This window comes from Haliaeetus leucocephalus, unplaced genomic scaffold (assembly GCF_000737465.1).
Source record: "Haliaeetus leucocephalus isolate CR32 unplaced genomic scaffold, Haliaeetus_leucocephalus-4.0 Scaffold657, whole genome shotgun sequence".
In the NCBI taxonomy this organism is placed as follows: domain Eukaryota; kingdom Metazoa; phylum Chordata; class Aves; order Accipitriformes; family Accipitridae; genus Haliaeetus; species Haliaeetus leucocephalus.
In genome coordinates, this window is record NW_010973093.1 from 1,201,918 (window position 1) to 1,229,015 (window position 27,098).

Consider the following 27,098-nt stretch of genomic DNA (forward strand, 5'->3'; position numbering starts at 1 on the left):
GCCCCGGGGAAGCCGCAGGCCCCGGCCCGGCAAGGCCCGGCCCTTCCCGTCCCCTCCCCTCGCGGGACGATGGGAAATGTAGTCTGCGCCGGGCTCGGGGGAGAGCCGGGGACTGCAGCCCCCCGGCAGCCGGGGCACGGCGGCTCCCCTCGGCTCCGCAACCCTCCCCCGGAGGCAGCGGGAGGAGCTCGGGCGGTGCGAGGGGCCCGACGGTTGAAACACCCGCCCCGGCCCCCGGGCAGGAAGGGCGGAGAGCAGCGGCAGGCGTGTGCCGTTTCCCCACGGGGCCTCGGGAGACTCCGGGTGCCCGAGGACAGCCCGGGACGGGGGTTTTGCTAACCCCAAGACTTGCCTTCAAAGACAGCAGGCTGGCTTTGGCACAAATAATCAGCCCCACTGGGCTTCGCAGCCCTGTCTCGTTTAATTGATAAGGAGTAATCACAGTCCGCCTTTCGAGACACCCAGAACCCAGTTCAGGCAGAAGGCGCCAGCCAGAGTCCAGGCACTGGGGGATTACAGCTCCAAAGCGTACAGCCCTTGTGCCAGGTAAGCCAGCAGCCACCTCTTCCAGCTCAGCAGGAGGAGATACAGGCCAGGTCCAGGGACCCCCAGGAGAAGCCGTGAATACCCCACCCGGCACTGCCACATGGCACAGCCCGGCTGGAGCTGTTGCCTGCAGCCCACCTGGGACAGTTTACTAGATGAACTTAATTAGTAACCACTGTTCCAAAGGGACAAGATTTAGCAAATCCAACTACAGCAGCGAGCCACACCAGCACTGCTGGAAACAGCTAATTGAAAACGTTAAAGTTCAGGTTAAAAAAACCCTCACACTTACCAAAGCCAGGTACAGGACAAAGCCAGGCCTGCTCCTGCCTCGTTTGCTTTTACTTGAGTTGTTACTTCCAGAAAAGCCCTGGGGAAGTGCCTGCCTTTGAGATTTTATAACATGTGGACCCATCTACCAGTGGCTTTCACCATGCATGCTGCCAGTCCACCTGGCAACATAGGGTCCTTCTGAAGTCTTCACCAAAAGGTGGCATTTCTAAAAGTCCATCGTTCAAATCAGACTGGAAACCATGGTCACAGACCACTCGTTTCAGTACTCTTCAGGGAGAATGGTGTAGCTTACAAGTGTCATTACTTGACATTGAAGTCAATTCTACTCGAGCAGAAGAGGCTCAACACTCATGGAAATGGTACCATCACTTTTTGTCAAAAGATGGATGAGTCCTAATGAGGATTCAGGGCCATTTGACAGAGTTTAAACGCTGTTTGCTGACAAGACACGGCAACTCATACCAGGTTGTGGCATTCAGGTATTACCTACCACTAACAGCAGCAAGACGAAAAAAAGTGTGCAATATCTTCACCAACAGCAAGGAAGTACAGCATTTGCTGTTACATCACTAGCTACTCCAAAAAAACAGGGGGAACAGTTTTAAAGAAAGAGCTTCTATGAATTATAGCTTCTGCTGTCAAACACTTGTTAAATCTTTGCTGTTGGCAGTGATCAACCAGCTTTTGCTGGCTTATGAGCCATAATATTACCGAGCAATGTGCCACAGACAGCTTTGCTCTCTGCCGGTTTTATTTTTCCTGTGGTTGGTTGTGAGCAGCAGCAGCAGAGGCAAGGATAGCTGTGGGACTGGGTTGGCTGCCCTAGAACACTGCAGAGCAAAGCCAGAAAGGTCAGGCTACAAATAAGACAAATAAAATCCAACTAATTTAAGGTCTTTTGAATATTTCATTCTACTTCACCCATTGAGATCCACTGAAAGCAATGCATGAAAGAAACACATTTTGTCTGAAAACACATTTTTGTAATTTATTAAATCTGTACATACAGTTAGCTAGTACTGTTCTCATTAGCATATTTTTAATCTGCTCCTCCAACATCCCTCCCCAGGTCAGCAGTCTGCTCTGTTGAATAAACAGAAGGCAAAGCCCTTTGCCTCCTTTGGTATCCTGAACAGTATTGGTTCCATTCAACCTGAAAGACTCAGCAGCCAAAAGGCAAGTTTGATTATTTTATTTAAAATTAAACATTTCTTTCTGTTCAGCTACTATGTGTGGAGCCAAATGTTGTGTCTGATCATTGTTAGTGCCAGGAAAAACTCATCCATGAGAAGTGATCCAAAATTAGAGACTAACAGATACCAAAGCTGTCAGAGAACCTGCTTCTCAGATGTTGCCTCAGAACTGCAGGATTTGGGTTTATGTTGAAGCTTTTTACCATTTTAAGCTCAAAGTTGCTCTTATCTGTTGTGAAGAGAGGTTTTATTGTTACTGGACAGAGTTATTGGTGTTGAAAAACAGCAACGATTTTGCTTAGTTGCAGTTGCACTGATTTCACTGGGCACCAGGAGGTTCTGTTAAAAGCTAAATCTTTCACCTGTTAAATCCAGACAGCACTGTGCAAGTCCCAAGTCAATATAAAAACAAAATTAAGCAAATCAGAGAAAGCTCCTTGGAAATACATGGGTAGGAAAAAAATCTGGACACTTCACTTGGGATTGTCGTTTTCTTGAAGAATGCCTTTAAAAACCAGAAGAACATCCCAGAACAATCTGAAGACCCAAGGACCTTGGTCAACTGATTTCTGCCCTCAAATACTGGCTTCATCATTCCAGGTCAAATTTGCAGTTTGTACCACTACATGTGGTTTTTCACATCAAATCACCATAAGTAACATTCGTAAAGTGCTTTGAGATAGTGCTGTGAAAATAGTAACAGTTAAAAGAAGGGCAGAACATCTATTATCAGCACCTAGCTGATTATTACTAGTTGTTTTTTTTCCTCAGAGCAGCATCACTATATTCTCCTTTCACTTCCTATTAACAAAGAGTAAGGTGCCAGTGTTGAAGATGGCACACAGGCAAAAGGAGTTTCTGCAGGGCAGTGAAAGAAGGATGTATTGGAAAACATGAAGATGTCTTCTGGAAAGATGAATAAAACAGAGCTCCAGAGAAGGAGCTTCAAAGCTACACCAGGAAAGTAGTGCCACATGCAGATTCATGTGCACAAAACTATGGAGGAGGCTTTAGATAGCATAAATATTTGCCAAACAAGGAGAGAGGTGGTGCTAATCTTAAAAAAAAATAAATAAAAATCAAGACATTGATGCTTTTTGCAGGACAAAACTGCTCATTAGAAGCTATTGCCTGAGGGCTGTTAACTACTTAGTAGTAAAATCTTGCTACCTTTCCAGTTGACAGTAACTTCTCTCTAGTTAGCAGCTTCACCAAAGCAATCCTTGTATGAATCCATAAAGCTTTCCCAGATTTTTAAAAGGTTAATTTTACCATTATAATTGCACTTTAAAAACAGGCATCAATCCCTATGCACTCTCCCCAAACACCTCCTTGATTTATAGAAGTGGAAAGAAAGGCTACAATAATTCACTGTCCTACAGCTACCAGGATTGAAAGGTTTGATTTAGGTGCCTGAAGAAAGGATGGAAACACCCAGTTTTCAGGTCAGAAAAAGTGTGCATTTTAAAAATACAGCAGGCTTCACAGCTTGGATTGCATTGGCTTCAGGTGTTTGTGAAAAGACTCATGAACCTGTAAGAGGACAAGACAGTGGTTATAACAAGGTCAGGGCTAAGCTTTAAAACAGTTTCAGCTCTTTGCATCTTGCAGTGTGTTTTTATACTAAGAAAACTTGAATCAGAGGCACTTTGGGGATTTCAGACCAGCCAGCTAAGTCCTGTATTTGAGCATCTATATGACAGAAAGGATGAGAATATAAGCCAAAACAAATAGCTTCCCCACTACCTTTCTTGTAAGAAAAAAGAATGCAAGACATTTTATATCCATACAGACAATTCTTTGGCATTTTAATTCAAAGAAAACTGGCAGAGGCTTCCTAAGGGGACTGTAAAGAAGCTCCTAAGCCCCACTGACTTCATAAGCATAAAAAAAATCGAGTAAGTTCTGGTGGGACTTAACTACAATCACAGGCTCTGGCAGCCTGTCGCAGGAGATAGGCTGTCCAAATCAAACAAAGGTAGTAAAGGCCACCAAGACAGGATTTAGAGTTCTGTTTCGGCTGATGAAGAGGGACACTGACTCTTCTCAGCTCAGTTTCTTTTATTCGCTCAGTTGTAGCTACAGCCTTAGGGCAGATATGCAACACCTGACACTTAAGTACTACATGAGAGCAATTTATTTTCTTCTCCAGTCACTACTACTGCCTGAAGGCACTGAAAGATTTGCCAGAAAACCGGTAAGGCTTTCACAGCTACTGCCACTAAGCAGAATTAACAGCAAGTGATGATTTCTTTTAAATTGAATGAGATTATTCAATTATTTCTCTAGGGAGAGTATGATTTCCTCCCTCAACTGCGAAACTCAAAAGTATCCCACAGGGATGCATGTGAGGTACACATGGGAGAGTAACTGAAGAAGGTATGCTGAAAGCAGAGGAGCAGAAGTAGGTTGCTAGTTTTGGTCCATTACCACTAGTGACTTTTCTCCCCCCTTCATCAATTACATGCCGAGATCACTGAATCAAAATAAAAATACCCTAAATTGGGTTATTTCTCTGGACACATGACCTAAAGATGAAGAAATAAGGTTTCTTTACCTCTGTTTTGTTTAGTGGGGATTTCTTTGCCCACTCAAACATGTTCTCATAGACATTGCCATCATACCGGCCAAGCACAGATCCAAGATGAACATCATGGAAGTCAAAGGAGTCTACCAGCGCTACTGCATTGGGACGAATTATAGCTAAGAGCTCTTTGACACGCTGGTTCACTTGAGTAATTTGGGCATCAGTCAGAATACCCGCCTGGGGGGGGGGGGGGGGGGGGGGGGGGAAAAAAAGAGAGATCATCAGAAGAGTACACAAGTCGCAAGACCCTTCCCTTCCCCTACAGTGTAACATAGGTCAGCCTTCCCCCACACAAAAATGCAGCTGTTCATAAAACACTAGGTTTTTATTTCGAAGTGCTAAGTAATCAAATTGGCAATTTGCCGTAGTGTACAAGCAAAAGGAGATGCCCAGCATAGCCTACCATACTGCGTAGCTATTTTTTCTTTGATGGGGCACTCATTCTTTAGAGTGGCTGTATGTTAACTTTAATAGCAAGTTTTCTTGAAGAATGCACTTATGTGTATATTAAATTCTTCCTGGTTTCAGGGAACTTTTTGGTAAGCAGCAAAGAGGAAAATGGGAAGAAAAAACATACTACATCTCCCTGAAGACAAAATAAAACACTGCTGCACAAACAACATTCTCAAACTGAAAGAATGAAGAGCAGAAAAGTAACGCCTGACAATTCAAGCCCATTCACTGAAGGATGGGTTAAGATTTGGAGTACAATATCCCCCTTCTGTGCACTAACTTACAAATGCATACAGCTCTCAGAGCATGTCTAACTTACATCTCCTTTATCAACTCCTTGTTTTTTAACATACAACACCTGGTCACCAACTGGAAAACATTTAAGCTAACCTAGACAGATCTATGTTACCATTTATCATCCCACTCCACTTTTGGCAGATCACAAGGGAAACTTGCCAAGAGCCTTCCATCAGACCTGCACTGCTAACGGCCTTCTGGAATTCAACAGTCAAGACTTATGCCTAAGCATTTGTGCAACTTTACATTTTAAGCATCTTTGCAAACAATGACTCTGGCTCTAGAGATTTAAAGTGTTGGAGAAAGATACCAACCTGCAAGAAATCCCCTGTGTTCTTACTGATCCCATACAGTGCATACAGGAGACACAGCTCAGTCAGGACAGCACGGACAGCTGCATTACTAATCTCAGCCAGCTTTGCTGTGAAAAGCTTCACTATTACATAGTGACAGTGTGCCTACAAGAAATTAAAGGTGAATCAGGTTCATGAAGAGATGAGCAGCTCTTATAGCACATTTCTTTATCAGGCACATCACTGACCTCAGATGCTCGCACAAGATCAACAGAAGTTCTGTTCCAGGCATCCTCCTTGCTCTTTCTGTGGTTCAGTTCAGCTTGCAAATTCTTTGCTGCAGCTTCTACAAGCCTATTTCACAGAAGGAAGAAAAACAGATTACGCAGTAACACCACATTAACAAGATTATGTGCACTGAATTCATATGAATTTCAGTCTAACACATCAGAAGAACTCAGAGGTCATGTGCCATGACTGAATACATTGCCTGGAGTGAGCAGTTGTGGCTCTAAAACCCCTATCACCACTGCTGCAGCTAGAACACTGCTACAGAAGGGTAGGACGACATTTGACAGCACATATGTGGTGCCTGAATACCTACTCACACGTAGGCATCTGTTCTACTCTCACACTTTCTTCACAACAGGCTTTAATATCAGGATTGTTTCTCTCCAGATAGATCTCTGAGCATTTCGAACAATGTTGGTATTTGCACACTCAAATATACTTCACATTTAAATAAGAAAAAGATGTTTCAATATGGAACAGAGCAGAGTATCTAGGCTATGTATAAGCTGTACGTAGCCTCCTGTAACCTCAAAACACTTAACACTGACCTCAATCTAGTAAAGTGTGTCACTTCCTGAAAGCAACACATGGAGCAAAGCTTTGTAAACCATACCTTGAGAATCTAACATTAACAGGGCAGTGCATCACTACCATCTCCCAACACACACAATTTTACTAGTGCTTGGCTCAGTCTTATATATGTGAACTCACCGGGCAGCACGTGCTTTGTAGGCCTCTACCAAGCTGACTGGATCATTGATACGCACAGCCACAGACCTAGCAGCCACATGCTGTGGCTGAATGCGTTGCCTGGAGAGATCATTAAGGTAGGACACCATGCCAGTAACCTGCTGCCCAGAACTAACTTGGGTGTAGCTTTTGACAAGGAATCTGAAAATAGAAACAACAAATAGCAACTCTTAATCATGAGTTGTTTGAATGGAGATAAGTCATCTTACTTAGGGTCAGACTAGCAAAGAATAGTTGTAGGCATACTTTTCTGTCAAAAATAGGGCAAGGGACAGAAACATGAAAGACCAGTTTCATGGTAACGGGATACTCTTCTGCTCATCACTTCAGCTACAAAGATCATAATGCCAAGGCAAGAATGTCTCTAGACAGAAGCTACCATACCTAGCTGTCTGCAGCATCATGACTGTGTTTTCTCCCTCGTAGGTGCAGGACGGGGTGAACGTGACATAGATGTCAGGAATGCCACTGCATCGAGAGTAGCCATGCCCACCACATGCCATCCGACATTCCTCAATACCAGCATTGGCAGTCCAGGAAGTGAACGCCTTCAGCCCTGCTGTCAGTGCATGGAGCTGAGGGACAAAGCAAAGCCAGTTCAGTTTTTTTTATTTTCCATTCTTAGCTTGCATACATACATGCCAAGTACTGCAGCTCCCAGAAAAAAGCAGAGTCAACACCATCCTTCCACAGTCCCATAGGGTCTTGTTTTTCTTTTAGGAACTCTCTCCTGAGCCAAACTGTTTATATGAAAACCTCTGTACATGTGAAGACTTCCAAGTACCCCATTCTTCCTGTTTCTAGGCATTGTACGTACAAGACTGTTTTCAATTGCCTATTGTCGCATTACGTTCTCAGACAGAATCCCTAACTGAAAACTAACATTTTACAACCCTAACCCCTCAGTATAGTACTGATACCTTTGACCAACACACGAGTTCTACCCTAGTCACTTGGAAGAACAATCAAGAAGCTACAGCACAAGCATAAGACCAGTCTTAACTCCACTCCCAAGCAATATGCCATCATTCCTGAAAAGTCACATTTAAAAAAAATATATTCACAGTAGCTTTCTCACTGTGCATTACTCCCTGTTTTTTATAAAGAGCTGCTAAATGAATAGTGCAAATAAAGAAGTAAAAGTCACCAGCACGTACTGGGCTTGGGATCTCTGAATCTAAAGTATTACAAGAAGTCTCATGAGTGAAACCCAAAAAGGCTTGATGCCTTTTCTCCCACGCTGTAAAGAAACCTTACATAAAATCAACAAACACCCCTCTGATTTCCAGAGGACACAGTACCTCCGGCAGCTCACTCAGATCCCCTTCATGGATGTCTCCACTAATACGATGATAGGTGTCTTTTATGTAGGCTCCCACAAAATGAAAAGCATATGCTGTTGCCAGGAGAGGAAAGAGTTTGTATTGTTGAGTCTGATAATCCAAGATCTGGGGTTCTGGTTCCCTAGAGCAAAATACAGATGAGTTAGTATGCCAGTGGCTAGCGAACTGCTGCAGAAATCCCATTCAACTCTAAGTAGGTTCTTCACTTGGATAACACAAGCTGCATCTGTATCAAGCCAGACTATCTAAGACCATACAGCAAAAGCCTCTGGCAGTGGGGGAAGGCATTTTGGAAGTCAAGAATGAAAGATGGCTCACTTCCCAGGATGGAACAGTGTTTTGAAACTATCAAGTGCCAAAGCAAACAACATCAACCACAGTCCCTCTTCCCTCCAGTATTTGAGAATTTTCCCTCAGCACTTAAGGCTGCTCTTTTATTTCACGACACTTACCCTGGCTTTAGCTCAGACTGGTGTCTCACTGCACTATAGCGGATGGCAATGGTACAAGCCCGGGACAGGGAGCGAGCTGAATCGCCTACAATGAGAGATCGGATGAACACCATGGTCCCGTACGTTAGTTTGTCACTGAGCGGTTTCACATAGGTGCCATCTGGTTCAACCTACAAAAAAAAAAAACAAACCCAAAACAGCCTGTTGATTTTTAAAGTTTCTTCCCTTTTACATGTTGACATGGCAAGCTCTAAACTCATCACGTAGCACTCACAAGCAACCTACAATCTTGTTGGCCTGCTATTCAACCACACAAGAGCATTTGAAATGTCCATTTCTAACAGCTTATGCTGAAATTCACTGCTTTACCTGGGCATATTTCATCAGCATGTTTTCCCGAGGAATTCGGAAGTTGTCCATTTTCAGGTAGCCATTATCCATTTCATCATAACCAAATTTTGGCCCAATGTCACCCACTGTGATACCTGCCACAGACAAAGCCACGTGCGTTAAGAAATAGGAACTAAACCCCACAAGAGGTTCAAGCCTTCTCCAACAGACTGGTTAGTTTTCTAGCAAGTTCTGGCATTGTTAGGAGTAACAGCTAACTAGGACCTTAATCTCTTTGATGGAAAAGTGGACATCAAAACATGAGGATCTTCATAATTTGCATGCAGTCCTACGACCCAGTCACTGGGGGAGCTGTCTCTAAAGATCATCCAGCTCACTTCTAGCTAGACAATGATGAAAGGTGTTCTTTCCCTTTCAGAAAGTAGGACACACTGCCTCCCAGAATGCATAGAGGGGAAACACTGGGACAGAATCAAATTGCAAACTAATCTTCACATGGAAAGCATGACATGAAAGATGATTTAGTGGTAGTTCAATCAGAAATACTCCTTTAAGCCCTGTGACCTACCAACTACTCACTGAAATCAGCTAGTGAAATAAGTCATGTACAGTAAAAAGACACATGCAGCTGTATATAGCTGGAGAGAAACAGATCTAACATATTCCATGAGTGCTAAACCCTTAACATTCGTTTTTACCTGGCAAAGGCTCATGGGTGCCCAGCTGCCGTATGGGAACAATGAAGGCATGCAGCCCTTTGCACTGGCCCTGAGTGTAGAGCTGAGCCAGAACAATGGCATGGTTCGACGTCTTTCCAACTGCAAAAGGAGAGGGAGTCAGAAGGAAAACAAACAGTCAAACACACTTATATACACAGAGTCTCTTTCCTTAAAGCAGGATCTGAGATTACCTTAACCAGATTATGTGTTAGAAAACCAGATTTACAACACGGGTTATCATTTGAATTCTACAGCTAGACAAACAATGTTGCTCAAGTCAATGAAAGTTGCACAATACGATTCTCTTGATTATACAATACCAAGTCCTTGGCAAACCTGCCAGTGGAGCTGAAGGAACTATAAAGATTTTGATACAACCGATCAAAAATTACAATAAATCCATGCAGTGTGAATGATTCTGAGAAACAATTCAGAGCACACAGATAATCCAAAGTTTTAGTAGGCTCTGATAAGTCTGTTACTTGTTGTGCAAGAGTAACTGCCTTTCAGCCAACTCTTTGGATGAACTTTCAATCATCATTATGTAGATATAATACACGACATCCCCTCCCTAAGTTTTTCCATACATCTTCCAGATTTAGACACACAGTGATGCACTTACGTCCGCCTGGCCACCACTTAATGGAGGTCACAGTGGGGCTGTTGAGGATGAATTCCTGGGTAGCAGGGTCATAAGTAGCTGTAGTTTCTAGACCCCGAAGATGAGTTCCTGAAAATAAGCAAACACATTGTTTTGGCAGAAAGTCAGTCACAAAACAGAGACAAGGACAGAATTGGACAATGGAAAGTTGAACTCCAGTAGTAATGTACAAATTTTAACTTTGCTTTTAGGCTATATAAAGGACTAAATATCAATCAATTAAGGAAGAACAAGTGAGAGTCGGACCATATTCTGGGACCTGAAGCCAGTTCTTAGAAAACATGTTGGTTTTTTTCCCCAGTGGTCTAAGACTAGTTTTCCAAGCACCTCCAATCTGACACCCTTCTGCTATTACACAAAGAAGCCCTTTCTCACTTAAAAGGGTCCACAAAAACATGCTCACCTGGATTTCACTAAAACTGAAATCTGATTAAATTGCAAAATAAAAATCATATACTTTTCAGCCACAAGATGAATTAAGTAGTACCCATCGTCTCTTCATTCCCTCATCAGGCCTACATTCTCCCCACTTGATGGAACAGTAACGAGATCATCCATAGCTCCAAGACAGCAAGTAATGGCATGCATACGCTAGGGTACTGATGCAGGTAGATGAAGAGATTGCAAAAAGATGAAGGTAACAATTCCAGAAACAGTATTTGCCTTCTGCTCCCAACTCCTTACTTCGCACACACCTGTCTTGGCAGTGGCATTGTCCATGCATGCATATTAAAAAAAAAAAAAAATCCCCAGGCCTACTTGCTTAAACTAGACAAGCTGTGAACACTCCTGATAGTCTGGACTGATGGAGCAAGACGAGAGCCAGTGACTCTACACAAGAGTGTCAACATGAAAAAGGATATCACCTTGATGCAACCACGTTTCCAAAGCATGGAGTTAAAGGTAGACTTCCACAGGCAGCTTAACACAGACTTACTTTGCTGGTAAAGGATCTTCAAACCTCACTAGTTGCAAGAGATTCTCCACAGACTTGCAGTTACTTTATGCTTCATACAGTCTCTACATTTCACTTCAGCACAAAAGGTCAATCCTGCCCACCTTCAGAAAATATTCTCATCTGAAACTCTCAGATGTCAAAATAAAAGTTTCCCAGGGCATAGTATCCTCCCTTTGAAACTTGGATTAGAAGTGTTGCAATCACAATACTGCTGGAGTTATCAAAATCCATTTCAAAGCTTGAAAGCAAAGGAATACCAACGAAGAACAAAGTCTACTTGAGACAGAGAATTTGAAGGAAAAAAAAAAAGACATTTCATGGTCCAATTAAAAAGAACACATGGGAGTGAACTAAAAAACTGGGGGAATAAAGCTCCCCACAAAACATGAGCATCAGAACCAAGTCATCCACATGTTCTCTGATCCAAGGTCAGTCCCAAGGTGGCAAGCAGCTCTTACTTTTTTTTTGGCATCTCTCTCAGTACCTTAAAGCTCTGTCCTTTTGTCTTCACACTCAATGTTAAGTAGAGCAAAGCAGAAATCACACTGGAAAGAACGGTAAGTGTAGAAATGAACAGATGTCATCACGTTGACATCACTATAACCATATGCAGTAATTTATACTGGTTTGATTCACACAAGAGGGGCATTCTGTATGCTCATATATAGAACTACAGACATCAAACTCTCCCATAGGAGAAAAAAAGGGCAAGCAGCATGTGGCATAATGATCTATTAAAAATTTCAGAGGCAGTCCACTTTTCCCTGTAGCCACAAATGCATGCGTAAAGACTGTGGGGTAAACACACACCATTTTTCCCAGGCAAGGGAATCCTTTGTACACAAAGCCATTCTTAGAAATAGCATTTAGTGAATGTACTGTACCATGGCCCATTTCAGTCTGGGCATAAGTGCCAATGATCTCCAGGTTCCAGGCAGGCATGAAGAAGCGATCCTGCTGCTCTGGGGTTGCCTGGGTGAGAAGGGTGGGGAGGAACATGCCCAGATGAAGGTCCAGAGGCTCAGGCCGTCCACGATGAACAAAGCTGTGAAAGAAGTGTCATGGGATGGGAGCGTGAAGGGAATGTTATGGGAGAGAAGCAAGCATGAGGATTCATGGTGGAGATTCAGGAAGAGACAAAAAGAAAAAAAAATTATTCATGTGTAAATCAGAATTCAGCACGTGTATTTTAGAAAGCCAGAGCACTGTCCTTTTCTCAGGCCTGAATAGTAAGAAATTACACTTAGTCTGAAATAAACATGCTGCAATGCATTTCTTTCTAACCAGACATAAAATGCATTTGCAATATTCCCATATTTTTTACATACCATGATTGATTAAAAAAAGGATTAATCCAAACCACAGACCAGACCTTCACTATGGTTTGGAAACCAGAGCATCCCTAAGTTAAACAGGCTGAGTCAGAATGTCTGTTGAGATGTGATCTGGCTGGCTGAAGCAAGCCTTCACCCAAAGATATGAAGTCTACTTCCCCCCTCCCCCCCCGCCATGGTTTGAGGGTAGAACCTGGTAAAAGTCCCAGTTTATCCAGCTGAATGAGCTAGGTTTTCTCTGAACTTTCTTTTTTTAAAAAAGGAAAGTCCTAACTGTCTGTACTATCTACTTCACTACTTTATTTATTAAAGATCAGACACAGCTAGTGTATATTACATTCTAACTCAACTCCCTTCAACTTCTACTATTTTTAAAAGCTCTCTTAAAAGGACAGTGCTCTGTATGCGTAAGTCAAAGCTGTGAACATAAACAACTTGGAAAGAAAGCCAACATTTTTCAACCTGCGCATCACCAGCACAAAGTCTCTCCAATTAAATATGTTTCATTAGAACTACTCTTCCTCCAAGTTCTGTCAAACACCACTGTTAGATTGTTAAGTGGTCTATTAAGTTTTTCAATATAAAGAATTAAATGCTTGTTAAATCTTTAAATATTGATAACTTTCAGTATTAAAATACTGGGGATATAGACTGAGGATCAGTACCTTCTCTACAAAGGTTGTCCATCTGGCCCATTTGTGTATGAAATAATGTAATTGGTCTTTAACAGGAATATATGAGATATGCATTATGGAAAGAGCACTGATCTGAGCTTAGCTCAAACTCAGTTGGCATTCTTATCAAAGTGGGAAGAATGCATTCTTGCATTACCTCTAAACACACATTACTATGAACTAGCTCTATCCCTAGAGCTTCTTAAGAACTGTAGTTCTTTTCCTTGATATTCTCAGGCACCTACAAATAAATTCAACCAACTAATAAACCCAGTAGAAATGTTTTCTAAGCTTTTTGACTAACAATGACCAAGCTCAACAGGGGGCTAATGAGTTATCAGGAATACCAGATTTTAAGTGAATTCAGTACTGGTGAGAAGTACACAGCTGACAGTCAAAGACTGAAAGAAAATCCTTATTTACTAGCAATAGCTATAAATCAGGTAGAAACAGTACAGTATTTTCATTACTTATTTTTGCTTACTTTTCAGCCCTGTGCTACTCGTGCTTTTTCCTTCTTTTATTTTTTCGAGACTTATTCACTATGGAATAGGTTAAAATCAACACAGGCCATCAAGTAGGTACTCGCCAAGATAAAACTGAGTAACTACCCATGAAGGCTAGGATTCAATTCAATAATCCAGAGGTCTCTTTCCCCATCACCAGTTTCTAAGCATCAGGATTTTTATTTTGCTTAAATTTAAGCTCTGCTTAAATTAAGTAGAGCTTAATGACAATTAGTCAACATTCACAGCAGGAATGCCAAACAGTTGCATTTTAATTATTCAGCATGGAAAGCATATTTACTTTACCATACTATCACCATATTAGTTCTATTAAGTGTCAAAATACTAATTTTACCATCAAACACCACGAGAATTATAAGTAAACCAGACCATCACCAGGCAAGAAAGTGCAATGATCTAATGTGAAATAGCAAGTAAAACAAATCACTTCGGTGTGGATGTGTGTCTGATTTAAAGAAGTTGGTGTGAAAAAGCAAACAAGGTCAGCAGGCATTTATTGTTGCCATCCAGTTGTCTCTCAGCTTCTGGTGTTGAGCTAGGTTTGCTCACTCCATCTCCCTCAAGTAGAACAGATGACAGAACTTCCTCTATTGCATCTTCTACAAACACTTCAGCTACCATAAGTAGCTGTAACTGAACAGCCAGGCAATTGGCATTACCATCTAACTTTTGCAATTGTCCAGACTTGTACATATCATGCTTTCCAAGTTTAGGTGCCAGCACAAGCACAGGAGTCTTTTGTTGTTAAACTATTCTTGCTGGTATTTAACCACCATAATTCCAGGCTCTGGGCTAAAAGACTGTTTTCTGATCCATTAAACGTTCTTCCATTTGAAGAAGTGAAAGTCGTTTTCAATAATAGTAGGAATAAGATGTTTTTCTTCTTTGAAACCAGGGTCTTTCCATGAAGTTGTATAGCTGCAATGGAGTAGCATCTGGAAAAAAAGTGCTTGGGGCAAAGCATACCTTACTTTCAAAAACATAAATGTACAATCTCACCATGGTACATTGCATCTAAAGGTATACTTCTGACCTGTTTATGCAGGCCAGTTGTGCACCAAGAACTCTGAGATACACATGCCCCAAATTCAGGCAAAAATAAAAACCACAGTACTGTTGACTGACCTGTTCCAACCAGTTCAAGTGAAATTCAGACTCCCAGGGCTTAAAAACAACTACAAAGTCAGTTATCAGCTAAGAGGTGCATTCTGGAAAAGAAAAAACTAACTCTATGATTGTTGGGATGTGAAATGAAGCAGCTGTCTGGCTACAGAGCAGGAAATATCAACAGTTAACCCAACTATTTTACCTTTCCCCTTTTAGATTTACCTAGGGAGCATCATCAATTTACAAACTGGAGTTAGAGAAAAGAGGTTACCCATTGATCCCTGAAGGGAACTAACCATGTCCCATTTCGGTTTGGGCGTAGGTGCCAATTATCTTGACTCCATGGACCAGGGGCAGCCATTTCTCCTTCTGAGCATCAGTCGTTTGTGTCTCTAAGGTTTTTTGAAACATGCTGAAGTGGAGACCGAAAGGTTCAGGAAAACTGCCCAAGCATATTCTACAGGAGAGAAATAGAGGGATCTGGATCTCAGTCTTACTGTTACCGTGATCCTGAAAGGCTTTTCTCCAACTGTAGCATAAGATAAATAATCTCTGCTTATTTCAATCCTTTTTTGTCCTCCAAGCAACCTCCAACTATAGAGGCATCAGAAGCAATGCTAATGGGGAAATAAATGTTTCTTTCAGGCATTTTCTTCACCCCATGAATCCTGCTGTTGCTATGTAACTGGAAAAAATACTATTCTACAAAGATTCATGGGTAACTTAAAACTGAGGACATGAAAACCAAATTATTTTCTCCCCCTTCTCTCAAGCTTGGTGGGAATAAATCCCACTGCTGCTGGTAGCCTAGAACTAGGCCATTATTAGCTAGAAGCACTATGTATTGAAAAGGAAAAGGCTTCTTAGGCGAGCAAGTGCTTGTCAGGAGCGCTCTGTATTACCTGTAGCTGGTTCTATCAGTTGTGAGATCAGGAACTCACCTTCAATTAAAATTACTGTTACAGGCTAGTGCTGGAGGGAATGCAAGGAAAATCAGACATTTTAGGTGTGCTTCATCACAACAGAAATTATTTCATGACAGAAAGCTCTATTCATTTAGTAGCCATGATGGCAGGCAAAGTACATTCCCAATTAAAACAAGCTCTATAACACAAACGTGCCAGAAAATTTCACTGTGTAAAAGCTATGTAGTAAATGACAGCATCTTCCCTTCAACATTCTGCAGTCTGAACAGTTTTTTCCATCTTCAATCTACTGTACATGAATGCTTATTGCATCCAAACTCTTAAGATGGAGGAGGAAAAAATGAGCACTCTGCATAAATACCTACATAAAAGGTCTCTGCCACCTACCCAAGACACCTACAAGGGAAATAACGTTCCATCCTGAGGTATTAACACCTGCCCAGGGAGCACATTTAAGAGTTTGTTGCCAACACAGATTTGTACTGCATAGCGGATGCTATGCATCTAATTTGTCAAATTACAGCAGCATTTGTGATTGGCATTTTACACCATGCCTGGAATGAGTGGGAACAGAGAGTAAATAATTGATAATTCAAAACCAGATCCCTATACAAACTGTGAAACTCAGCCTTAGGGCAAGAGAAAGCAGGACAAAGCTTCTTTGACACCACTGAACTGCATGTTGAAGACACTTATTTTAAATGGACAAGACTGAAAGAACCACAGATTCTTCCAGAGGAAAACTATTGTAATCAAGTAATCTAGACTGGTGATTAATGTATTAACTGTGATTTAAGCTGGTGTGAGGGCAGGTACAGTGCCTAGAGTTCTTGGAATCAAGGCAGACAGTTCTCTTACCAGAAAACATTCTATTGCCTATGGCAGCACAAGTTTACAAAGCCAAAGTTATCAGGGTAACCAAGGGCTTAAAAATGCTACAAGGACAGCTAGACGGAATATTTTTCAGCATTCTTACAGTTTCCTACGTGAGTTATTCTTTTAGTCCAGGACCCATATAGCAATAGCAGCACCCTTTACTTCCTCACTGCCTACAGCAAAATTACTGTGCGTCTATTCCTTGGGCCCAAAAAGGACAAACCTACAGGGAGAAAAAGAGTGCTGACTTTGAAATACACTGTTCCAGGGCAGCTTGGGAAGAGCTTGAATAGTTCTTCACATATTTTCAGAAGCCATTGAGAGAAACTTGTGAAAAAGGTACAACACATGCTTTGCTGTCAGAAAAACCAGGTCAGACACTGCTTCTTTGAAGGCAACGCTACAGAAAAAAAAAGTCTTCTTAAAGGTCACACCAGCAACTTTCACTGCCTATCAGTAAGTTCAACTGCAAGTGCCAGATATTTCATGCTTGACTAGCACCTTCTCTGATAGGAGTAAGAATGACATTTTATAAGAGGATACTTTAATATCGCTGTGTCAGAAGGTCATACTATTTCACCAACTAAACATGCAGCATTTTAACAGCTTCTTGCATTAACAAGGCTGAAAGCAGAACTGAAAGCCAGCTAATTTACAGCAGAAACTTTTTGTCTCTGCATACTCCACACTGAATGATTAGGATTTTCTTAACATGCCTTTTAACAACTAGAATAACAGAGAATCCCATTTTCCTCATGACACAGTGCAAACAGAAGTACTAGCTGTGAAGGGAGGAACAACAGGTTTTCTTTCCTTCTTTCTCTTTCTTCAAACTCTTACTCCTTCCCCTCCCAACTTCTGCATTCCTACTTGGCATCTCCCACTACCTATACAGCTTGTTCTCCAAAGGCTGCATCGTGTAACTGTTCAAGTACTTTGCTACATCAAGACTGAACGTGGCTAGCTGCATCTAGCACTAGCCCTTTGATGAACGACCAATGATTGCCTTGTTGGTCTGAAGTCAGACTTGCTACAACAATCAGTCAGTCAAGAGGAGGGCTACAGTTCCAAATCTACTTACAGGAGAAGGATGTGTAGTAATATGCTACTCTGGCAACATAGATCTTTCCACATTTCACAGCATCCAACGCCACCCACGTACTACAATACACTCGTATTTGACAGATGAGTTTGATAGCGTATCTATCAGTGAACAGAGTAAAAGAGAAGCAAAGTCTGTTTTCAGAGACTCCAAAGCTAAATGAACAATTGCAAAGATATTCTCAGGCTGCAGAACTGGGTCACAAAATAGGGTCAGTAACTTTAAAGCAAAATCTGCAAGCAAACTTTTCTAGTTTTTTGCGGTTCTTGAGGTAACTCTATCAAAGAAGACCATGAAGGGTCGCCGCAGTGGAGAAGGAGCAGGAGGTATGTCTGACCTGTACTTACTGGGCTTCAGAGTTAACAAATGCTATGGAAATGAACTCACTTTTCTAGCTGTATCAGAAAACCCAAGTCAGACTCATCCACTCCAAATTAATTTAGCAGTGGCTAGCAGGGCCCCTACTACAGTTTTTCCTGGTTTGATTTGCTGAAAGCTACTCCAGGTCCTAGCTTTAGTGTCAAAATGAGAAGTAAGGGCAAATTCTCACAGGGAAAGTGCACATTCATGCAATGCTTATGAACACAAGAATCATGTGTTGACTTGCAGCTCTCAGATCTTCTCTTCTTCTGTGACCCAGTTTCTCCCAACTGTTTTTCACTTCTTTATTTAATCCCATTTTTCTCAATAAAGGTTATTTAAACTTGAAGGTGAATTAAAACTGACCAGATTGCTCTCTTCAGAGAGCTGTGTAGCATTACACATCAGAACAACTTCCCATTTTTCATGCTGACTTACATTTTGCTGCAGTTAGACTGTAAAAGAAATCTTAAATATTGGCACTTTAAGGCTTCTGGCCTTCAAAAGCTGTAGTCACAGCAGCAACTGCAGTGTTGACACATGTTAAGACACAGGAAGAATTGACTAGATAAGAAGCAGTTAAAATGGCTTCTAAATTTAATTAATAGATTCTCTTATGTTGTGGAGTCCAACAAAGCCTTTGTGAAACAGGAATGAGGAGCATTCAGTTTGACATGTCACAGCAGCAACAACTGTTTAAGTGTATCTCCAGGGCAGCTAAAGGAAGAAGCATTTCTCCTCACCTTTCATAAATCAAGCTATAAAGTTGGTCAGTCATGATACAAAGCTACCTAGTGAAGTTCTGGCAGTATACAAAAGCTACAGGAAAACAATTAGCTCAAAATTCTCAAAAATTGCATATGTAAATAAATATGTCCCTGCTGTTTGGGGATAGTCACAAGGCATGAGGGATTACTGCCAAAGGATCTTAAGCTTCCATATGTAAAAATCTGATGGTCCATCACAATAAACACAACTTGACATCTGAATCAAGGACTTCAATCTATTTCATAAACTTCATTCACAGCATGTCACAACACCATATCCATTCAATTTTTCAGTTTGGAAAAATGAATAAACCCAAACACAATTTCTCAAGGCCAGCTTTTACACAAATGAAGTCCCTTCTAGTTAGCACCAATTAGCATGTTTGGATATGTGATAGAAATAAAGTTAATTTTGCAAGTTGGGTGGAGTTCACTAAGTTTAAAAAATGTTTGACACTCAGCAGGTGAGAAAGTGGGGACAGGTGTTAAAATGCAAATGAAATCAAAGGATGAAAAAAAATCTTTCATTTCTTCCATTTATTAAGCAGCAGTAAGCTAATATCCTCCCTTGCAAACACCAGACATTAAAGAATTCAAATCCTGAATATTAACAGTATACGGTTCTTAGAGCAAACACACACCACTTGTGATTAAGAAGCATATGTACTGCTCTTCATTCTTCTACATGTTATTACAGAAGACACTGGAAAATACAGTCAGTCTAAAGTAACTGCAATTATCTTCTGAAATCCTGAATGTCTGCAATTAGAATTGACTCTGAAAAGTGTGCCTTCCCCATTGTTTTAGTTGATTTTGGATCATGAATTCTGACTAGTCACACCTGACTATTCATATCACATAAGATATGGATGTATTATTTGGTACCGATATGAAATATTAAGCTTTCATCCATTTAAAGTTAAGAATTGCTGACTCCCAAATAAGTTTATGGAAAGACAAAACTAGAATCTATCATTTGACTATTTCAGAAGAGTCCTATTTTCATAAAATGTTGTCAGTAATGCTACCAAAAGACAGCATTTACATTGCAAACTTTATTGAAATTTGCCAGCTGATATACTGGATAGACTTCTCTGAATTTTCCCTATAAAAATAATTGAAGAAACTTCCCTGTCACCTCCAACAACCCTTGTGTAGGAAAAATTAATTATTAACTTTTGCCATGCAGTATCTGAATAATCTAATACAGTCACTGAACTTTCTTCTTGTTATCATTGTCTACCGATGCCAACTTTCAGAAGAACATTTACATTTCTTCCATGAGAATTTAAGACACAGGTCAGTGTAGACCAATTTCTTTGAAATTAAAACTACAGCAAACAAGATGATTTTAACTAACTAGTCCCAATATTCATGCCCTGAGGCCAATGACAGCTTTTCCATAAATCCAGTCAGAGGGGGCTTGTGATTCTACCAGTGCATCATTTACTGTGCCATGTTAATTGTATTACATCCAGATTTCCAGAGCTGTGCAATCTCTCTGTTAAACAGTTTCTGTTTGATCATATCAGAATGAGTTTAATAGAACTAAGGGGACAAACATGTCAAAGTCAAGAACTAAGTTCCCTGCAAGCTGGAAGGAGCGAAACTCAGATGTAAAGACAGTTTTATTTTTATTAACTTAATCCAAGGGTAATAGTGTCAGATAAACAGAAGGTCAGATACAACAAAAAGCCTGTAGGTCAAAGGGAACCGCTATAATACCAGGAGCTTGGAAGAGGGAAACAGGACAGATAGTTATAAACAAGAACTTACACACTACCTTGGAACATTTTCAAGTATGCCTATAATGCAACTTTATTAGGTCTAAGTGCAAAGTGAAGTAATCAGCTTTAAGAGATTTCATTAGCAGCTGAATCTGAATAGATCTGATGATGTTGCAAATATTTCAGTATATTTTTTATTGCTTTTGGAAAAAAATCAAATCAGACTACAAATCCCGTTTTTTACTTTCTGCACCATCTATAATAAAAAAGGTGTAATTACTAATGGTGCATTTCTAGTCAAAAATCTAAGAAACCACAATATTCAGGAAATCACAGTTTCATCTGAAATTCACTGAAGCCAAGACTTCAGTGGGCTTCATACAGGTCTTTAGCTTCCTTTGGACAGCAAACATATGAAAAAAGCACAACTCTAGTGTCCTTGGTGATGACCAAAGTACATACAAGAAGTAAACTCCACAGCTAGGTACCTTTTAAACCAGTAGATCTCATCCGGATCTGTAATTCCATATTCTCTTAACTTCATCACCATCAGAGAGCTCTTCCTGATGGCTTGCTCATAGCGTTGGCTACGGGACAGGAAGTTCAAATCCTCATGCTGGAAGTCAGGGTCATTAATAACTAAGGCCTCTAGGGACAGAACAGAAGAGGAAAACAAACTCAGTTTCCACAAACCTCAACAGACAGCGGGTGAGAAACAATTCAGCATCTCACTTGCTGTGCCTTAAGGTACAGATATCAGAAAATTAAAATTAAAAGTTAATGAAATCTGAATGAAGTCAAAGCTCTTGGAGGGAAGGACTCTAGCAACAGGGCACTCTCCCATTCCACACACAAACCACACTAAGTTCAGAGCACTCTGGATTTGGCAGGAGGTTAATTTACTGACGCAAGACCTGCAGCCCCCCCAACAACAACCTCAAATAGCCATCGTTACTGCCATCAGACTGCCTCACGAACTTTGATCCCCATACAACTCCTTGCAGAAGGGCACAGCTATTATTGCCACTATGCCAAGCAGAAACCAAGGCACCCAGAGGCCACCAACTTTGTGTCCTCTCTGACACACAAGTTACACACCACCAGCCTCTGACAGTCCCACCCTAGCGCAGGCTGGGAAAAGAAAGAGGATGGAGGTTTTTCATTAATCTCACATATCATGGTAGTGGTGGGTGAGAAAGAGGTCATATTTGTACTGTTGGGCAAGAGCATACTAGGAAGGAAAAAGGAGGGGAGCGGGCCCAAGAAAAATGCCCACAGGAAGCTGCCTCTTACTCTCTGGAGGAAGGGGAAAGAGAGGTAAAAGGTTGTTGTTCTATCAGGACCACCCCAAATCCTTTCTGGGAAGGGGAGAAGAAGGGATCAGGGACATAACACTGCTCCTGCTCCCCTCTAACCCACTAAGCAAAAACCCCTTCCTGCAGGGAGCCCCCCCACCTGCAAGCCCTCTCCTTACAGCTTTCCCCTCTCCCCAAAAGCTCTTCCTCTCTCCCCAAAAGCTCTTCCTTCCCCACGCCCGCCCTCCTCTACACCCTCCCGGCTCTCCCTCTCCCCACAACCTCCTCCCCCCGCCCCGTTACCCCGATCTCCCTCTCCCTGAAGGCCCCCTCTCGGGTCTCCCCTTCTCCCCACACCCCCCGCTTTCCCTCTCTTAAAACCTCCTCCTCCTTTGCAGCCCCCCCCCACTCTCCCCTCAGCTCGGGGTGACCGGGCCGGGGGAGGCGGCGGGACGCCCGGGGCCTCCCTCACCGATCTCCTTGCGGCGGCGGGTGCGCTCGGCTCCGCCGTCCAGGATGTGGGTGAGCAGCTCGGGCTGGAAGGTGGCGGCGGCCCGCTCCCTCCGCAGGTCCGCGTTCATCATCGTCGGCTCCGCTCAACCCCGACCCCGCCACCGCCCGTACCGGCCTCGGCTCTACCGATCCACGCCCTCCCCCCCCCGCAACGTCACGCTCCCCGTGACGTCACGCCGCCGAGACGTCGCGCCCGGCCACGTGACCGCCACCTCCCGCGGGAAGAGGCGGCGGAGCGGTGAGCGACGGGCCGGGCTGCAGCTGGGGCCCGGGCCTGACTTAAAGCGTGCTTGCAACGGGCTGCAGCTGGGGAGGGCGCGCATGGCGTCGTGCTTTACATTGGGCGTGCAACGGTGCGCTAAATAGACATATCATGTGCTGCAGCTGGGCATGCATTAAGTAGCGCATGGGGTGTGCATATAACGGGCTGCCTTTGGGGTTAGGCATGCATTGAATAGCGCGTTGAGAGTGCGCATAACATGCTGCAGCTAGGCATTTGATAGTTAATTAAAGAAACAGTTCGTTAAATGCCCATATAGCATGCTGTGTTTGGTCAGGCATTAGGTAGTGCACTAAATCTGCATATAAATCTGCGCTTAGGGCCAAGCGTGCATTAAATGTGTACGTAACATGCTGTAGTTGAGGTTGCACGTGCGTTAAATAGTGCACTGAATGGACACGTAGCATATTGCAGCTGGGGTTGGGCATGTGTTAAAAAGTGCATTAAATGCACATTGAGCGTCTCGCATTCCTGGCTGATTCTGTCCCGCTGCACAGTGTGATTCAGGATGACCCTTGCCCTACTCAGGAGGTCCACAATTGAACCTGCTCTTTAAATCTGGGTTAGGTGAGGCAGAGATGCAGGGGGTTGCAGAGCGCCCATTCTGTCGCTGCTGGTTGGGACCCTGCCAGAGGGGTTTCGCAGCCTGCCATGCGTGTGCACAGCCTTGCATGGGGCCACAGGGCAGCCAGACCTGGAGTTCAGGCATGTGCAGAGACTAGGTCAGCCAGGATTGCGCTGGTTTCAGTGGCTTCCCACAGCAGTCCTCTATGGGATGGTGGTGGGGCATTTTGCAAGGTTGCAACCCCCTGAGCAATGTGTGGGGTGGGCAAGCCCACACACGTTAAAGCCACAGGGTTGCAGCTCAGCATGTCTCTACGGCTGCATAATCAATACTGGGGGTCCTTGAACCCACTGGAGTGGCCCCACCTGTCTGAATTGCAGGAGTCTCTGCCTGGGCCACTGTGCAGCTCTTGGGGGTGGAAGAAACCCCAGTGGTGCAAGAAACCAGAGAGAAAAGCAGTAAATGGAGCATGGAAATGCACCAAACACAGGCACCCTGCAAGGGAGATCGGAGAGAAAATCATGCCAAAAGAAACCACTCTGGGGCACAGCTAGCGGCTTGGCTACAGCACTGGCTGGGCAGAATTAAAATCTTGCTGAAGCTGCTCTGCATTCCTGCTCTTCTGTGTGCTTTGCGCTGTGGCTGGCCTGCCTGTGCCAGCCCTGCTCCTGCTCCACCACTGGAGCTCCCAGCAGGTCCCACCTGAGTCTTCTTTTGGGGTGAATCATTCTCACTCATGGCTGTCTTCTGAACCCTACTAGGCTACTGAGGAAACCAGGCTGGCTTGTGTCCAAGTAATTTCTCCAGCTGCAGGATCAAACACTGCCAGAATTTCTTATCCTGCAGCATGAGAACAGACTCAGGATCATACTGTGAATCTTGCTGCATGGTACCCCATCACCTCAGCAGCTGGATCTATTCCTGCATCTCAGTCCGTCACACTCTCTGAACTTCTCAGTCACCATTTTTCCCACTTCCTCAACCTTTCTCAACCCATCCATATCCTGGGGGAGACCTGGAGGATCTGGTGGGCTGCCTGTTGCTGTTTGCGCTGGATTGTGGTGAGGGAAGGTAGCCCCTCTTTATGCCAGGATGCCCAGAGCTTGGCATAGGCACTGAGCTGCAAACAGGACTCAGCAGGGAAGCTATGAAGCTCCTGCAGCCCCCTTAATGGGGGACTCTGGGCAAGGAAGGAGTTTTGGGGCAGTGTCACCTAGTATCTGGATCAGGTACTGGGGTGGCATGAACTTAGATCTTTTGCTTTACTGCAGGCCCAACGGCACTGGTGTGAGATGCTGCCAGGTGCTGGTGTCTATTACTTCCCATGGGAGATCAACAGCTCAGTGCCAGAGGGGGAGGCACTGAGGACATTTGGCAGGTGAGAAGGGTACCCCGCTCTCCTTGGAAGCCAAGCCTTTCCTTAACTGGCTGACCCCCCTCCCTGTGTTTGTAACTGTTGTACCTCTGCACCGCTGAGCTTCCCAAATCAATTGTTCCCAGGTTATGCTGCTACGACCTGGCCCGGTCCGAAGCCGTTCTCACTGCTCAGCACCACTCAACTCACTACCAGGTCTGTGTCAACACCGAGTTTGTGGAGCCATTGCAAGCCCAGCTGGGATCTCTCTACATGCTCCTGGGAGAAGTTGAACACAGGGAAGGTAAATGCTCCCGGAACCTGCAGCCCTTTGCTGCTGTTCGTGGTTCATCAGCTCCTTCGTGGCTCCCTGAGTGCATGGTGAGACACACTGCCAGAGGTTAGCATTGGCCAAGGGAGGCTCATCTCACACGGCTGCCTCTGGTGATTCAGGGCAGGAGCAGCCTGTCTCTCCCCATTGACCATGAGAAGAGCCACCCTTATCTTGGTGAAAACTGGGGCTCTAGCACAGATTTTGTTAGAAACAGGAAGCGCCTCAGCAACATCACTGAGCTTGTGAAACCTGTGCTAAGGCCTTCTGGCACCATTGCCAGCCACCACATCGTCTTTGCTCCAAACGTGGCTGATTGCAACAATACCTCATTGCGAGCTGGCTGGGTTGGTCTTTGCCATCCTTGAAAGTCTCTAATTATATCCCTGCCCTCAGACATGGGGCGTGAGGAATGCAAGCAGGCTCTGTCATGCAGGGCACCCTGTTGTCCTTTCCTGGGGTGCGCTGAGCGTTACTCCAGCTGCACAGTGTTTTGCATGGGGAGCCATGATCTGGGCTGGGCTGTGGGGTTGGGAAGCAAATCCCAAGTGTTGTCTTGGCCACACCTGTTAACAAGCATTTGCATTCATGCCATTGAAATCCTCAGTGGCATGTGGAAAGCCACATTGCACATGGCATCTTGTGAGTGACCTGCTAAGCCTCTGCTGCAAAATTCCTTTAGAAAGACATGCTATTTCAGTCAACACAGCTTGGGAGTGAGTTGGCCCCATTTTGCAGGGGTGGAAGGGGAGGAGGCTGAGATGGTGGCTGTGTCACCAAGGTTTGGCCCCTTTTGTGCAGCTCTGTGTTACCATTTGAGTGCCGCCGATGAACTGTTGGTTTTAGTCAGCATTGAGCCTCTTCTAAGCCTAGCTTTGTTCTGTCCTCTTCTTGTCTGCACAGAGGCATTCAGAAATGAGCTTAAGCCCATCCCTGATGCTTTTTAGACAGGGAAAACCAAACTTAATCCAGCCACAAAGTGCACAGATGCTGCATGGCAGGCACTGGCACCACCATGTCCTGGGCTCGGTGTTCCCCAGTGCAAGGAGAGTGCAGTGTCAGTCACCAGCATTTTGTAGCCAACAGGGCAGAGGGAAAGCATGTCCCTGAATTAACCTGCTCCTGGGCCCGCTGCTCACATCGATGAAAGCATGCAGCCGGTCTGGTCTCCTGCAAGTTCTCAGGCTATGGTTATCTGGGCAGCTGGAGCCATATGCTGCCTGAGGGAACCTCACTGCCTCCAAGCTGCTCCGTCTGTTTTTCTTTTTACAGAAACTTCCTGTTCATATTCCCAGGTGAGGGTCCCGTAGTAAAGGCACGAATATTGACCTGCGTGGAAGGGATGAATGTGCCCTTGCTGGAACGAGCCATACAGGAGCAGAGGAAATACTTCAACGAGAGGCAGGAGCAGATGGGAAAGAGCACATCCTGACAGCAGCTTTGACACCAGCCATATGCTGGTCCTTGCACTACCATTTGCAACAAATACATTAAAAGTAAATTTAGAAGGTGCATTTTCAACATACTGCTTTTTGCCATGGCACATAGCAAAGTAAAGTCACTAAGCCGGGAAACACTTGAAGACCGTGAGTCAGTATGTGACTGTGGGTTGTCCATTCATACCAGGTGTCATCACTGAAAATAAGTCTGGGAAGCAGGTTTGTTGTTTGTTTAAAAGGGTGGTTAAGGAAAGGGAGTGCTTGAGTTATACTGGTCCTTTTGTAATGCAAGGCTTGGAGATGTCAGAAAAAGGAGAAGCCTCCGAATCTTGAGTTAAACAGTTCACACCCAGACCCACTACTAAAGCGCAGCGGATTAGCAGGCTGTTGGCAGATCAGAGGTAAAGGGCATTAGCGCAGGGTTCATTAGCCCTGTGTGGCTGTGGGTCCATGAGTCCATGCATTTGGTTACCATGACTCAGCTGCCACATGGGATCGTTCCTGGCAAAACACTCACATACCTGGACTGACCAACAAAGAAACAAGAAGAACAAAGAGTCACTATTTTCAGTAGTACCTGCCTCTTTGGGTTTTCAGGAGCTGGTGTCCAAGAGGGGGGATTGACTTTAGCTCTAAAATAAGTATTTGCAGTGCCCTGAGAATCACCACTTGACTTTCTTCCTTGACACAACTTAAGTTTAGGAGACCTTAAATCACTATTTTTTTGAAGCAT

The 27,098-nt window shown here is 43.7% G+C and overlaps 2 protein-coding genes across 6 annotated transcripts; one reads left to right on the forward strand and one right to left on the reverse strand.

The window, feature by feature from the left end:
- Positions 1-1,806: 1,806 nt before the first annotated feature.
- Positions 1,807-22,543, reverse strand: ACOX1 (acyl-CoA oxidase 1, palmitoyl). 5 transcript variants are annotated; one of them, XM_010579344.1, is made up of 14 exons: positions 22,356-22,543; positions 21,077-21,236; positions 12,073-12,233; positions 10,192-10,299; positions 9,549-9,668; positions 8,869-8,984; positions 8,500-8,669; positions 8,006-8,168; positions 7,089-7,279; positions 6,666-6,845; positions 5,912-6,017; positions 5,685-5,828; positions 4,591-4,797; positions 1,807-3,566 (listed from the first exon to the last, which is right to left on the reverse strand). In XM_010579344.1, exons 1-14 carry the CDS (start codon positions 22,465-22,467, stop codon positions 3,516-3,518), a joined length of 1,989 nt encoding a protein of 662 aa, XP_010577646.1. In that variant the 5' UTR covers positions 22,468-22,543; the 3' UTR covers positions 1,807-3,515. The 5 variants fall into 5 exon arrangements, with proteins under 5 accessions (XP_010577646.1, XP_010577647.1, XP_010577648.1 ...); XM_010579345.1 differs by lacking the exon at positions 12,073-12,233 and adding an exon at positions 15,127-15,287 and having other exon boundaries at positions 1,899-3,566; positions 22,356-22,481; XM_010579346.1 differs by lacking the exons at positions 21,077-21,236; positions 22,356-22,543 and adding an exon at positions 15,127-15,280 and having other exon boundaries at positions 1,899-3,566.
- A 38-nt stretch (positions 22,544-22,581) lies between these two features.
- Positions 22,582-26,890, forward strand: TEN1 (TEN1 CST complex subunit). Its single transcript, XM_010579349.1, has 4 exons — positions 22,582-22,634; positions 24,513-24,619; positions 24,742-24,899; positions 26,222-26,890. The coding sequence occupies exons 2-4, from the start codon at positions 24,534-24,536 to the stop codon at positions 26,356-26,358; spliced, it is 381 nt and encodes a 126-aa protein (XP_010577651.1). The 5' UTR covers positions 22,582-22,634; positions 24,513-24,533; the 3' UTR covers positions 26,359-26,890.
- The last annotated feature ends 208 nt before the right edge of the window (positions 26,891-27,098 follow it).